This window comes from Antennarius striatus, chromosome 9, assembly GCF_040054535.1.
Source record: "Antennarius striatus isolate MH-2024 chromosome 9, ASM4005453v1, whole genome shotgun sequence".
Lineage (NCBI taxonomy): Eukaryota > Metazoa > Chordata > Actinopteri > Lophiiformes > Antennariidae > Antennarius > Antennarius striatus.
This window is the reverse complement of record NC_090784.1, coordinates 18066215-18081799: the sequence shown is the minus strand read 5'-3', so window position 1 is coordinate 18081799 and position 15585 is coordinate 18066215. Positions and strand designations below refer to the sequence as shown.

Here is a 15585-nt window from a genome sequence, read left to right as displayed (position 1 = left end):
CTCTATACATGTCTTTTTTGTGTGTAAGATACAGAGTTTTGTGCAGGACCCCGAAACACTCAAGGGGCCTGCGAGCATGCAGTTAATAAACACAACAGAACATGAGGGCAGAGTGACGGGTAGCGACTTCAGGTAACGCCCCAATTGAGCAGCTTCTAAGGGACGGCGCCTTGCTCAAGTGGCTGGGAGGTGAGCTGACACCTCACACAGTCAGCTCATAATCTGAGGATGTCGGATGTCTGGTAGGAGCGAGAATCGAATCTCTGATGTCTGGTCATAAGACGTCTGCTCTACTACTGAACCACTGCCGCCCCCGTAGTATAGATAGTATATCAAATATAATAAGGCTTGAAAAATTGTGAACCCATCCATAAAATCTCCACAACACATCTGAAAACAGATCATTATACTCAAATTTTATCACGCAAATCCCAGGGATGTCTAGCATTTAAAAGCGTAAGTCTCATCTTCACCTGTCATGGTCGGACCCGGATCCTGGATTTCCTGTGTGGCATCAATACCACAGCTGAAGCGTTGCTGCACCTTCAGGAGATTCTCCTGAAGCTGGGGTCCATGCCTTTCCTGCAGAGCTTTCAGCAGCACTTCCCTGCTCTCAGATACTAAGCTTTCCCTTTTTAAAAGTCGTAACTTCAAACAGTTACATAAACGTGCTGCCAATGCACTGACAGACTGAGATGTGTGGTCAGGCTCTCGTCTTCTATCCTGTACGTCAACACTGCCAACAGCTTGAGAACTGACTAGCAGAGGTGTGCTTAAAAGATGAGCTTCCGTTTGGGGTAAAGGCGACTCCTGGTTCTTTGGAATGTGTCCCTCAACCTTCTTCTTCACATTTGTCACATTTTCACTGTCATCAATGGGAGTCAGCTCTAACTCTCTGCCCTTTTCAAACATGACAGAGTTGATTTCCATTTCACTGATGGAGTTGTGTTTAGGTGATGCAATGCTTCTAGAATTTCCAGATGGAAGGTCAGGTTGTTGTAGTGGTCTCTGGCCTGGCGTGAGATCTGATCCCTGACTTTTCTCTTTTTTGAAAAAGTCATCATGGTACTCGCTGTGGGTCAAGAGGTCAACTTTTTGTTCCACTTGCACAACCTCATCAATATCATCACCGAAAATATTGATTGTGGAAGAAAAAGGGATGTTAGATGTTAATGATGGATGTGAAGCAGACTGGGTCTTTTCTGGTATTTGCAGACAACTTTTCTCTTGTTTCTTCTGCTCACTTAACAGGCGCTCAATGTCAATAGATTTCACCTCATGATTGAACAGTCCTTGGTGTCCAATCAGCCGATTGTCAGTGATGATACTCGGCTCTTGTGTAGCAAGAGCAACATTTGGACATGGAGTATCTGTACCTGAATGAAAGTTACATTTACTGTGACAGCAGTTATGGACATCCCTTATGTCTTGACTAGTTTGGCGATGGCAGTGGCACGGATGCGATTTGGACTTTGAAGCCTTTTTCCAACCGTCTCTCACGTGACTTCTCTCTTTTCTGCTCTTCAGTCGCTTCCTCCTGCACTGCCCATCAATCTTACAGTTGTGTTTTAAAGAGCTGCAGAGTGCAGTGGATTTATTCATGGAGAAAAATCCTTTTTTTGATGATCTTAACTGATTATTTAAGATCTTTTCTTTGTCTGATGAAGTCCTTCCACACATGCAATTCATGATGGTTTGTTCTTGGCCTTTCCACCAACTTTAAGAAATCATCAGGTTGCTCCCTGCTGACAAATGAATTAAAAAAATTGATTAAACCTCTTTGGCAGTGGTAATACATACTGCAGTGCATGTCACGTTTCTGGAGTACACACGTGATTGAATGAGGAGGGTGTTGGCTCCCTCATAAAAAAATGGTCTTGATTGTCTCACCTTGAATTCTAAGCACCTTGAGGGATGTTTTGAGCTTTCATGGGTCATAGTTGATTATTTCTGATCATTTTATGTACATAGGAAAAAAAGGATAAATAAAGCTTAATAACCTATACAGCAAGACGATGCAAATTACTGAGATCAACTTTACTCCGTACTTTATGACATATACTAAATATCAACCATCTGGACCATGAAACCTTGGATCATGCATCATGTGACATTTATGACATGATGCATCTAAAATGCATCCCAGATTTTTTTGCTGGTTTTTATTCAAGACGTTTGAGTCTCTTCTGTTAATAGGGTATAGACAAAATACAACTTTAATGTTCACTAGAACATAAACTGCTCATTTCAAATGTGGTTTAACATATAGTGCAGAAAATAAGAAAAAAAAATCTTGATCCTGGCTCAGTATCCCCATCACTAACAACCCCCCAACCCCAAACAATCAATCAACAAATAAACAAAAAACCCAAAACCAATCTCCATCTTGAAAAAAAAATATTTAAAATGTTTTGAGTTATAGCAACTGCTAACAAACAAACAAGAAAACAAACCAATAGCAGATAAATCTACCTTAATGTTGGGGGTAAAGGTTACTTAATGTGATGCCGCTGGAAAGGAAGGGGGGGTCATTTGTGAGGGCAGTGCAACACAAGCAATAGGATAGAATTTTTAAAAAAAAAAAAGATTTGACGAATTAATTGTTCAAGGGGAACGTGATTTGTTATTTAGTAAAATGTTGTATACTCCAGTTATGTCACCTGAGATATATTTAGGGTTATATTTCAGCATTAATTAGTAATTAAGATGAATTCAAATAATTCAAAGTGTGCAAAGAACAAAATATGGGTTGTGACTGTCATGCACCATGAGAGCATTTTTGAAGTAGAAACAACAGTGAATGATTTGGTAAACAGTGCTCATCATTCAATCAAGAACTGATACCAAATTAAATCAAATAAAATCTGAGAAATCTTCTGAGTGTCACCACCAAAGAAAATAATATAAAAAACAAACAATTGCCCACATACTTTCTCCCAAACCTAAAAACAATCCAATGGTATAATGATAAAATTACTTCAAGCTGACAAACTTACACCGGCTTTCACTTATGGAAAACAACAGAAGAATAAGAATATGCTTCCATTTCAGTATGTTCAAGTAATTTTTAAGTAATTATTTCCTTGCATTTTGTGCAGTATACAACTCTATTTCATATACACCTCAAAAATGTGACACCACTGTACCTTGAAACGGAAATACAGAGCATCAAAACAAGGACACCGTTTCTCCTACTGTCATAAACACGCGAACAACACGTTTCTAAACGTGCATTCATTACTATAACATAGCCATTCATTACTATAACATAGCCAAAATCAAGCTAGCTCATTAGCTGATCGGTAACGGGTTACGGTACCGTTTATCACCTGGTACACTGGAGCACACCTGTTAGAAGTTCAAGTACTCGGCGTTAACTACTGTGGGACACAAGCTTAGCCTCAGGCACGTTCAGGACAAACAACGAACTCATATGGAATCATTCTTTTATAGATTAAAAATTGATTACGATTTGATGAATTATTATCTTACCAAAATCATGCAAAAATCTTTTTTTTTTCCTCCACGTGAAACTGTCGCATGGCAACCAACAGTAGATGTGTTCGTGCGCGCAGCACTGACTCCCATGAGCACCGACAAACTGGACGAGTCCACTAATTCAAACGAGGAGGTAAAATTGGGATTTAAAAAAATTATTTGTCACCCGAAAAATATTTTTTTTTGTCACTTTCTCTTGTTCTGTGCTCTTCAAAATTCCTCCAAGTATGATATGAAACACTCTATTGATTTAAATAACAAAGAAATAATATAATAAATTGCAAATGACAATAATGGTACGTGCGGCTACAATGAAAATTTACTTCCTGAAACTGATTGAGAGATGACGATATTTTGATTTTATGGTATCGTGAGTTTAGTAATGTCTCTAAATTTATCAGTTATATGAAGCTCTGCTTTCACTATTTGGATGCTGTAGGCTTAAACATTAACACTTGTGGATGAACAATAGAACCGATATCTCTCTGTTAAACCACGTCTTGTTTCTGTACGTAAGCTAGCTAATGCTGCTAATATATCAACCCTCTTAGGTTTAGCTAGTAGCTATAGCTACAGACTATTAAGCTACAGTTTGTTTATGCTATATATAACGTTCCAAAGAGCCTGCGTGACTGCTGTAGCAACACAAACGAGCCATGAGTGCAGAAGAGCCAAACCCTGCCGCCACACCCACTCCCTGTGAGGATGTCCAAGGAGATGGACTATGGATGTCTCTGGTTTGTGAAATAATCTCACTATTATTACTTGTTTCCTGAGGTTATAGATGAATGACAGTCTTTTTTTTTTGTGCTTTTCTGGTCTGCATTCAGGCTAATGTATAGTTTTTCCAATTTAAAATGTCATTGTGCACAGTGATGTGTATGATGACATCACTGTATACAAATCTTCTTGATTCCGATATATCCATCTATAAATTAGCTCTTTTCTAAAATTATCTTTGCATCAGATTGGCTAGGGTATATGCAAATATTTTGTCGACTGGTTTTTGTTTCATCGAATTCATATTTACATACATGTCAGTGAAGCTGCTTTGTATTAACTCACAGAACATCCTATGTGAAATTTTATCTATGATGCTGCATCTAGAAATAATCAAAGTTTGCTCCTCACTTTTTCTCTGAATAGCACAACCGCTTTGTGTCTGATAGCAAAGACAAAGAACCTGATGTCCTGTTTGTTGGAGACTCTCTTGTTCAGCTCATGCATCAGTTTGGGGTAAGACATAAATTGCACACTATGTCTTTGATTCTGTATGTAGCGTTTGATAGAAAAAAAAATCTCATCAGGTTTTAATTTTGAGTGACTTTTTGGTTACCATTTCTGTGCAGATATGGCGACAGCTGTTCTCTCCTCTCCATGCCCTCAATTTTGGGATTGGTGAGGATGCAACACAACATGTACTATGGAGACTAAGCAACGGTGAATTGGATAACATCAGCCCAAAGGTCCTTATTAATCCTAAGAATAGAGAATATGGCCATGCTTGTGTATTCACAAAGTAGTCTGATTGTCCTTAACTCTGTGATAAAATCTCTAGGTACAGCACCATCAATGACCATGTGTTCACTTATTTTTTTCATTTCTCTCATTTTGGTTGTTTTAGGTTGTGGTGCTATGGGTAGGCACTAATAATCATGGTCATACTCCAGAACAGATCTGTGGAGGCATCATGGCTATTGTCCAGGTCATCAAGAACAAGCTCCCCAATGCTCGGACACTTGTAATGGTATGGTTAGGGTTAGTCTCTGATGCATTTCTTAAAGGAAATTCTGCTCATTTATGTCCATTTCAGCTTTGTGAGATGTTGCAGTAGTGTGTAGGAAATGGATTTAATTGGTATGTGAATTGTTTGGAGCAAAGGGTGTTTACACTTTTTCTGTATGTGAGTTGCTTATAAAATGCCCAAGTCAAAATGATCTACGTACTACAAAAAAAACCATAGTTTATTTATAAATATATTGTGAATTCTTGATATGTACAGTTTATGTTGATGTATCTTGCATAACCACATGAGCCCATATTGCACAACACAACACAATTAACTATGGACATGTTTTAGTCCTGAGTTTACTGGGATGATTAGCACTAAATGGAATCAGCCAGGGATGTGTAGTCCGGACAGTAGCTGCTGACAGCCAGCCTCAAGCACACTTCAAACATTATCATCAGTCATGGTGGAACGGTACTTGGATTTAATGTGGCAAAAGGCCGATGAACATAAATAAGTGGAGCTGAATTATGCAGTCAAGGAGGTATCACATTTCCTCATGTTGGAGTACTTTTCTTCTGTGAGTAAGTTCCAGAAATGCATATGAGCTCTAGACTTCCGCTGAACGTTGATTTGTAGTGAAAAGTTCAGGTTAACCAGTGCCACAATTTTTAATGTGAGTCAATCAACCTCAGTATCTTCCTGTAAAAGGGTAGCACATAAATGTAGCGACTTGAACAACAGTCTTGAGAGCCAATTGTCAATCTCTGACAGACAATTGTCAATCTTTATTTCAAAAAATAGTCCAAACAGGCTAGGAGCATTTCAGTTTTTGAAAATAATATTCAACATATCTTTTCCAGAGTTTACTGCCCAGGGGTAAAATGCCAAACCCATTGCGAGGGCGAAATGAAAAGGTGAACAAGCTGGTTCAAGAGGCTGTATCTTCCCTTCCCCACGCATCTTTCCTCGATGTGGACCCAGGCTTTGTCCACTGCAATGGTAGCATCTGCCATCAGGACATGTATGATTACCTTCACCTGACTCCTCAGGGCTATCAGAGTGTGTGCGAACCCCTGCATGCTCATCTCAAGTCCATGCTCGACAATCCTGCTGAGGACTGAGCAGCCAGGGCATAAACATGCAGTACCACAGTGGTCCTCAAACTCGGCAAACTTTTGAATGATGGCAAGAATCAGTTATTAAGGGCTACACTCATTATTTGGCCAGGATTGGTGACCACTTTTATAGTTAATGGGACCTTACAAGTCTTTTATGTATATGATACAGTCAGAAAATAAACACGCTGTTCTATAGCAAGACAAAGTCTTGTTTCCATTCCCAGTATGCACTTGATTAACTAAGTTGTGGTCCTTAAACTGTTGCTTAGAGTACTTCATTTCTCTACCGCATAATACCAGTGATGAATCTGAAACAGAAAAGTGCCCGTTCAGCAGGACTCAAAGGTCAAAACCATGCAATGACATCTGGAAAGGTGACTCTGGAAGCCACGGATATACGATAATAAATCCAGTGTTTATGAAGACAGTTTTCAAAGTACAGCAACATTTTAAGCTAAGATGTGCTGCAGGTCAATGTGATAGTTGCTACACTTTTATGTTTTACTGTGCTCCAGATGTCGATGTCATCCCTTCAACTACAGCTGTCTTGAAACTATAAATCCTAATTTACCTTAGAATATGAACATTTTTGTTCTTCGACAAAATATTGTCCATCTGAGGTTACTGGAATAGCAGCTGCCCAGATAAAAAAACTTTTGGGTGACAGAAAAGGCCTTGTTGAAAATGCAAGAACTGCCCTCTCCAGACATTGCTATGATTTGTATTTCTGGTTTATCAGTTCATTAAGTTCTTCAGTTGTGTTTATTTGGCAATTGCTTAATTGTTGACTCTGTTGTAATGTCTGATGCACTTACAGGTTAATTCGAGTGACCAAAAGTTCTCAATGTATTGATGTCTATTTGCTTTTTCTTACAGTGTCACATCATTTTCACTATCTATTGTAACAGCAAACAGATTTTCTATGTGCGAGGTCGTGCTTTTTTGCAAATATCAATGTACTTGAGTCAGTTGTACAAGTTGTATACACACTATATGTTGCTGGTGCTTAAAATTGTATCCCATCTTCGAAACAAATGTCCATTAGACCATCTTAAAGGCTTTACACTTAGATGCATCTGATCCTGTTGGATAATGATTGTACTACAGAACTTGAACTATAATTCAGAATTGCTGATTATGTAAGAAATGAAAGAATGCATTAAATATGAAACAAAATGGTCTTGGTGTCCTGAATTATTAATCAGCATTATCATGATAGAGATAAGCATTACTGGTAATGGTTGATTAGTAGTATAGTATGAGATTCTACTGTTAGGAAAGAGTCACAAATGTACATGAAACACAAGTAGAAGGCTTGATGGGCATAAACATGTGTTTAATGTTTCAATTTCCTACAGTGTGTAGTGCAGGCAAAATTAATCCCTGTTTAAATGAACAGGAAAAATCTTAGGATTCAAATTTTGTATGGTAGATTATACGGGGCGGCAGTGGCTCAGTGGTAAAGCAGGCGGTAGAGCGGGTCGTCCTATGATTTAAGATCGGCGGTTCGATTCCCGCTCCCGCCCCCCCAAAAATACCCGGAGGTGAGCTGACAGTGGGAGGTGTCGGCTCATCTCCGGAGCACTGCCGAGGCACCCTTGAGCAAGGTGCCGTCCCCTTTACAAATTGCTCATTGAGGCGCACCAAGAAGGAGCTGCCTGCCACTCTACCTCCCCTGCATGCCTACAGGCCCCTTTGTGTGTGTGTGTGATACAGGGGCCTGTACTCACAAATATATATGTATGCATGCATTTGTAATCAGTAGCTAGAGTGTGCGTTCTTAATTTCCCTTCGGGGATCAAACCAGTATATAAAATTAAAAAAAAAAAAATACTGTATGTCACCTCTTAAAATGAGATCAAGTTTGATGTACACAAACACCTGAGCACATATGGAGTTATAATTTACAAAAAGCTGAAATTTTTCATTTGTTTTTTGTGCAATGTCAACCAAGAAGGAGCTAAAACTAGTGCAGGCATGATCAAACTAGGGCCCGTGGGCCGTATACGGCCCGGTAGATTTTGTAATCTCCAAACTTGTTTAAACTACATAATTAATTTTAAGAAATTGATGCAGTTGTGAAATAATTTTTACAGTAAGTCTTGCATATAAATGTTTTGCTACCTGTTAACGGCCAAAACCTTTTATATGATGGTTTTTACATGTCATTTGCATTAGTACAGACAAACACTCTCAGCTGTCCTACTGTCAAATTTTAGAATGCTGTGTGGCCCACCAGTCAAAATGTTTGCCCACTCCTGCTCTAGTGAGACTCTGAAATAAATATATACAGCAGAGGAAAAAGTATCATGGAAAGTAATGAGAATGTGAAGAGAAACCTGATTACCATTCAGACTCTGCACAAAATCTGCATTGTAACCTGCTCACTAATTCCCAGCAAATTCTACTAATTATTTTAACGAATACATAAATTCAGCAGAATAAAGTGTAATAACAATTCCTTTCCTTTACAATTTTATTGTCACACATAAAAGACAGACTTGTAGTTGCTCATCTTCAAGATTTGAAACTCACATCAAAAAAGTAGAGAGACATTTCAGAAGAGTACTTTTATGTTTCCCTATTTTGAAATAAACAGTAATATTGTAAGTAAAGGCCATAACCAACCAGCACAATACATCTACTTCTCTGTGCTAATAATGAAAGCATCAATCACACATGTGGACACACATGCATACACACAAAAACACCAAGCAATGAAAGTGCATCACATGTCAACATCCATATTTTTCTATTCAGCAACACCCACAAAACATGATGACAAGTCAGTGGTTGTCAACTGTAGAGGGAGCAAGAGGCCTTCCAGTCTCACTACGTTTCTTTCCTGGATGACTCAGTTGAACAATGCAGTGTAAGATAAAGCAAACACACCCATCAACATCACACTGCCTCGAGATGGGATGTAGAGGGCCGAGGCATGATCTAAGAAGGAGAGAAGCGTAAATGATGATCAATGATAAAGAGGAATGTATCTGAAGTGTAAAGGAAGTTACAGTTAGGACAAGAAATTTGCAGTCCCACAGTATTTAATCTGATAGTGCACCCAAAACATGCTATTACAATGTCAGCATTATCTTTGGAAACCTACCCCTAGCATTTTGAATCTGCTTATTAGTATTAGTATTAGCACTTCTTTCTAATATATTAGAAAGAGTTAAAGTGATCCAGAATATGAATCCGTACACAGATCTAAAAGACTGTCCCTCGGCCCATGATCCAACAAAAAATGTCATCTAAATCGTTCCGTCAACCTTTAGAGCTCTCTTGTAGATCAACAAATAGGAAATCCTGAGTATATAAACTCCTGCCGCTGCTTTTGGCAGAGGTAATGAAGAGAGCGTAAAAGACTTACTTACCAACAGTATAGGCTTTGGTTTGGTTCATTGTGATGCCAGTCACAGGATTTGTCGCTTGGCATGTATAGTTCCCCTCACTATTTGCTACTGAAGGGAAAGAAATAGTGGAGCCAGAGTCAAAAGGCCTTGCGTTATTGTTCAAATACCAGGTAAATTCACTTTCTGGACGAGAATCAGCCGAGCACTCCAGGGTAACGAGGATGCCAAAAATTGTAGTTATTTTCTTGATAGTCACTGTCAGAGGCCCATCTGCAAACACACAGAGTTTTCTCAGAATTGTGATCAGTAAGATATTTTTTAGTGACTAATATGGCACAACATATTGCATTTTAGCCATACTAATCCAAATCAAAATACACTTGAAGCCACATTCAAAGAACTGTCCAATGTAATTCACAATCTCAAACAATTTTATAGGACTCATGATTAAGGTTACCTTCTGTAAATCTCACTGTGTATTCATATGCATTCTCTCAGTGTATGATTACGATTAACTGTAAAGATTGTGGCATATACACCTGATTATATATTCAAACTTTATAATGAAATAGTAAATCATATCAGTACTGATATTACTAGAAATAGTCGAAATGTTTTGAATTAGTAAGGAAACAACACCCTCTCTCATTTCCCACAACACTCACAGTTCACCAGCAGCTTGTATGGGGGGCTGGTGGTTAAACCTGCCCGATTTCTGATGATGCACAGATAGACCCCATCATTGCGCGTCGTCACTGGAGTGAACGTCAGCGTGTTGTTTTCAAAGTAGTAATACATATTTCCATAAGTTGTATTGTAGTGATGCGTGTAGTTGTGATGCGTGTAGTTGTGATGCGTGTAGTTGTGATGCGTGTAGTTGTGATGCGTGGAGTTGTAGTAGTATGTGTAGTTGAGGGGGATGCCATCCTTGGTCCAGTAGAGCTCATCAAAGGGCCCGATGACTTCACAGATGAGGGTGAAGTTTTTAAATTGTATTGGAACTGTGTTGTTTCGGATCATTACTGACTCTACAGCCTCTGTGAAAACAGTAGATGTCAGCACAGAATCTCTCTAATACTCAAGTGCATAAGTCAAACCTAACTCAGGTTTCCTTACCAATGACCGTGAGCACTTTGGACTTTGTGTCGTTCTTTCCAGTTACATTATTGTAAGCCAGGCAGATGTATTTTCCACTACTATTGAAAGTCAATGGGCCAATTTCAAGCAATGAAGAATTGCCCACTTTGGAGCCATTGTACCACCAGCTGTAGTAACTGGGAGGCCACGACTTTGCCGAACAGTTGAAAACTACAAATTTTCCTTCCTCTCCATAAGCTGGCCCTTTAATGACAGTCATTTTGGGGCCAACTGCAACAAAGAAGACAGCAGGTACTTATGGCTCTGTATTTTGTTAAATACCTTAAGATGATGTACTACCGTACTTAAAAGTACAGTATATTCCACACTATAAGACGCACCTAAAAGCCTTTGTTTTTCTCAAAAAACGACAGTGCGCCTTATAATCCAGTGTGCCTTATATATGGAAAAGGTTGTGACATGGGTCATTCATTGAAGGTGCGCCTTGTAGTCCAGTGCGCCTTATAGTGCAGAAAATACTGTACTTAAATTTGACATTTACTCACAGTACACAAGGAGTTTGTAAGCAGGGCTGGTCTTGTTCCAGAGTTCATTGGATGCAACACACTTATAATATCCAGTGTCATTGTATTCAAGTGGATTGAAGGTGAGTGTGTTGTTATCCATGTGTACCATTGTTCTGTTGTCTCCCTTCAGCAGCTCACCATCTTTCATCCAGTGAACATACTCAGCAGGCCCAGTCACATCACATGTAAGATAATAAAAATAACCTTCTATGGCATCTTTCATTGCCGCTTTTACCTTTACATCCGTTATTGGAGCTGAGAAAAATGCAGAAAAACATAACGTTTCATTAATTCTTTCCTGATCCAGCGTGTGTGTGGGCAAAGCATTTTAACTCTAAATAAAAACTTTCAAATCTCACCAATAACAGAAACCATCTTGTAGGCAGTGCTGTTTTTGCCCGTGATGTTGTTGAAAGCCACGCAGGTGTACTTCATACTCATGTTGCCGGTTAAAGGAGGTGTGACATATTCAGACATATAGGCCACCACAGAACCATTGAAGTACCACTTGTAGCTGCTGGGAGGGTTTGATGATGCATTGCAGCTCAGTGTGACGTTGGCTCCCATTTTTACATATTTTGGACCCATGATAACTGGTTTCTCAGGTCCATCTAGACACATGGATATTAACTTAAAACACTTTCAATGTTCCACATGGCTGTCAATACATTAATGTAAGAAAGAATTCTGCATAAAGGGAATGGTACACATTTGGATAATTGATACCAACAAAGTGATGTTTACTTCACTTCAGTAAGTGACATTTTTCAATTGTTCTGCAAGAGTATTTTATAGGTAGAATATATCAAGACACAGAGAAAAGGGAGAGAGATAAAGAGAGATCTAGATACTTACAGTATACTTTCAACATATAGGGGCTGCTGGTCTTGTTGCTCACTTTATTATAAGCCCGACAGTAGTAATCTCCTTTATCTGAAAGTTTGACTGGGTTGAGGGTTAGCGTCTTGTTACCCATGTCAAGTTCTGTTGTATTGTCAGGCAAAACGGGCTGGCCGTTTTTCCACCAGGTGATTTTGTCAGCAGCTCCAGTCACATCACAATACAGGCTGAACGACTTGTGAAGTATTGCTGGTTCACCTTTGTCATTCACCATAACTGCTGTTATCGACTCTACAGGACGACAAAGAAAGTGACTTATTTAAATTCACTTATGTATGTGGGTGGCTGTTTACACAGCTAGCATGGCTAACCCTAAAAAAAGTAAGCTGCTGTCTTAATGTCAAGCTAAGAGGACTGACTGGATCCTTTGGGGTTCATATTGAATAGCAAATATTGAGAGTAATATTGATCTTCTTATCTCACTCTTATGAAATCAGTTTACATCCTCTCCAAAATACAAAGGATAATTCACGTTGCTCACTGGCAGAAAATGAAAGGAGCAATCAGTTCTGTAACAATACCATAAATCCAGCCTTACCTACGATCTTGATCATTGCATTTGCACTGCTGAACCTGAGCGTGACTACATTGTGAAATACGCATTTATAATTTCCTGTTTTGTTCTCTGTAACATTCTTTAGGTAAAGCATTGAGCCAGAATGATTCAGATCCATTCCGTCAAACATCCATTTAATCATCGCTGAAGGCTTGGACTCAGTGGAGCAACTGATGCTGATGTTTGATCCAGTTTTATACGCGGGTTTCATGGGCATGATCTTTAATGCTGTGTTGCTGGGACCATCTGATAAAGCAGAAAGAGATAAGTGGTTTTTAGGGTTGATGTCATCTAGTTAGAATTTCACACATACAGCAGGCCGCTAATGTGTGTTGCAAAAACTCACAGCTGATGTTCAGATTAACTGGTTGACTGATGCCAGCGCTGACAGCATTAGACACATTGCACCAGAATGGCCCCTCATCGTAGCGAGTCACCTTGTCAAGAGTTAGAATGGCGCCTCCATCGCTGAACTCTACTCCCTCGCGGGATGTGATCACTTGACTGTTGTTTATCCAAACATAAGTTAATGACGTCCCCTTTGACACAGAACACGTGAGAACTGCCGTGTCATTGCTTTCTACCAGGTTGGTTGCTTTTGCCATCAGAGCCACATTTGAAATTGGCTCTAAAAAAAAGTGAAATAATAGGTTTTAGTAGGACTGCAGAGGAAAAGCAATGTAGCGTTTCCTAATAAATGCAGGCAAAAGTCCAACGTGCTTTAACTGATGTCCGATCTTAAATTTGAAGCCAAAAGTCACACAAAAGTGAATGAAAATGAAATCTGTCTATCTGTTTGTCCATCGGAATATTTTTTTTGTGAGGAGATGAAGAAAAGCTGAGTTTGGAAGCTTTTACTAACTTTATTTTGCTCAGTCATGACAGAGCCAGCATATAGATCTTTTTTTTTTTTTTAGCTTCAGTGCAGTGACAAAAAAAATGACAAATAGAAAAATAGTAATACAGTAGTACCTTGACAGACAAGTCAATCGATACCAAAGTTTGTTGAGAGACGACAAAAAATCGGAGTTACTTTGAGACATCACCGCTAATTAGCAGAAGGGTGCAACAAAGCTCAGATTGCATCTCATTCTTTCCCACGTTGTCTGCGGAGTAAAGACATAGCTCGTGTTTGCTTGTGGCTTTTGCTTTTCTTTTTATGCTCCATCATTATTTACATAACTTACATATAATTATGCACAGGTAAAGTGTGCACAATTATTGTTTGATAAAAAAAACATCTTTCTTTGTTTTCATAAAAAGGTTGGAACAGATTAAATTGATTTTAGTTATTTTAAATGGAGAAAATTCATTTGAGATACAAGCAGATTGACTTACGAACTCGGAATGAATTAAATTTGTCTCTCAAGGTACTATGGTAGATGAGTGTATGACTGTATATGAGCGTTATATTAATCCTTCTATGTTTGGAGACATATTTACAGAATGAGTATAAAATAATGGGCCTAAATGTCCCTTTTATTTCATTCTGCATGATTGAGACTGAATTAGGACTTGCTCTGCTACATCGTCAAGGTGACTAATGGCTGGAAAGTCCTTCAGAACACATAAACATAAAAAAAAAGAACAGTATATACTAGTTAATGTAAACAGACAGAACACCATCTTAAGTTTTAGAAATCTTCATTTATATGCATTTACAGTATATGTATGATATGAGCTTTAATGGAGAGATATGAAAAGTTCTTACCTTGAACTGACAGCTTTAAACTGGCTTGAAACGAATTTGCTAACTGTAAGGTGTACTGCCCGGAGTCGTTCACTGTCACTGACTTTATGGTCAATGATGTGAAATTATTGGTATTATTTAATGTCACTCTGTTCTGGTAACTTTGGGTTATGACTTCTTGTCCTGAGACTATGAACACAATTACTCCGTTTTGGAATATCCATACGCCCGTAGTGACATTGGCTTCTGTGTAAAGCATGACGTCGCTGCCCACTGGCAAGGGGTTCTCAGAGGCTTTTAAGGTCTGGGTACGTGCAGGAGCTGGAGAAACAGATAGAAAAGAAACAGGCAGCAGTCATCACCCTTCAATATGGTTGAAATAATTATCAGTACATTCAGCATCTGTTTGAACAGAATGTCCAAATGTTTGACAGGAACTGTATTAAGAATAAAATATAAGCAAGTGGCATATTTAAATATCATTATCTGAACTTAAAACTATTTGCACATGAGTGATCAGTAAATTAATTCAAATACAAAAAAAAAACTATTTAGCCTTACCTGCTTGAAAAGTGATTGTGGCCAGGATTAGGACGAACACCACTGGAGACTCCATTCTTCTCTTCAACTCCTTTCTGGTTGGCCACTGTCAGCTAAATACACTTGATAAATTCAAAACCTGGTGATATTATACGGTCCTAGGCGCTTTCAGTTCAGCAAATATTTGCTCTGAATCAGTCTAGCTTTCTGATATCATTATGTAAATGCCTACCAGTACTCGACCATCACCATCCTGCCTCCCTGTCATGGCCACACCTTGTTTTGTGTGATTTTACACAGTACACACTGGTACACATCAAGGACTTTTCGTTTACTGTAAACTTCAGTCAGTATCGGGTGATATTGGTGATGCTTTGGAATAGTTTGCTGACATGACTGTGAAAAGTTTGCAAGTGGGTTTATGTAATCCAGATAAATGCTGCTAGATACTTATAGATAGCGCCTTCTCTGACGTTGCAGAATGATTAAACATTTGAGAGTAGAGAAATGACTAAAAACAAAGAAAAGGTT

At 38.8% G+C, this 15585-nt stretch overlaps 2 protein-coding genes across 2 annotated transcripts; one reads left to right on the top strand and one right to left on the bottom strand.

Moving 5' to 3' along the window:
• Positions 1-3836: 3836 nt before the first annotated feature.
• On the top strand, positions 3837-7519 carry pafah1b3 (platelet-activating factor acetylhydrolase, isoform Ib, gamma subunit). Its single transcript, XM_068323482.1, has 6 exons — positions 3837-4006; positions 4112-4235; positions 4645-4734; positions 4848-4964; positions 5123-5245; positions 6091-7519. The coding sequence occupies exons 2-6, from the start codon at positions 4155-4157 to the stop codon at positions 6349-6351; spliced, it is 672 nt and encodes a 223-aa protein (XP_068179583.1). The 5' UTR covers positions 3837-4006; positions 4112-4154; the 3' UTR covers positions 6352-7519.
• Positions 7520-8792: 1273 nt separating this feature from the next.
• On the bottom strand, positions 8793-15302 carry LOC137600887 (carcinoembryonic antigen-related cell adhesion molecule 5-like). Its single transcript, XM_068322750.1, has 11 exons — positions 15076-15302; positions 14536-14835; positions 13171-13452; positions 12807-13070; positions 12224-12499; positions 11728-11979; positions 11348-11623; positions 10821-11072; positions 10370-10741; positions 9726-9974; positions 8793-9291 (listed from the first exon to the last, which is right to left on the bottom strand). The coding sequence occupies exons 1-11, from the start codon at positions 15128-15130 to the stop codon at positions 9203-9205; spliced, it is 2667 nt and encodes an 888-aa protein (XP_068178851.1). The 5' UTR covers positions 15131-15302; the 3' UTR covers positions 8793-9202.
• Positions 15303-15585: the final 283 nt, after the last annotated feature.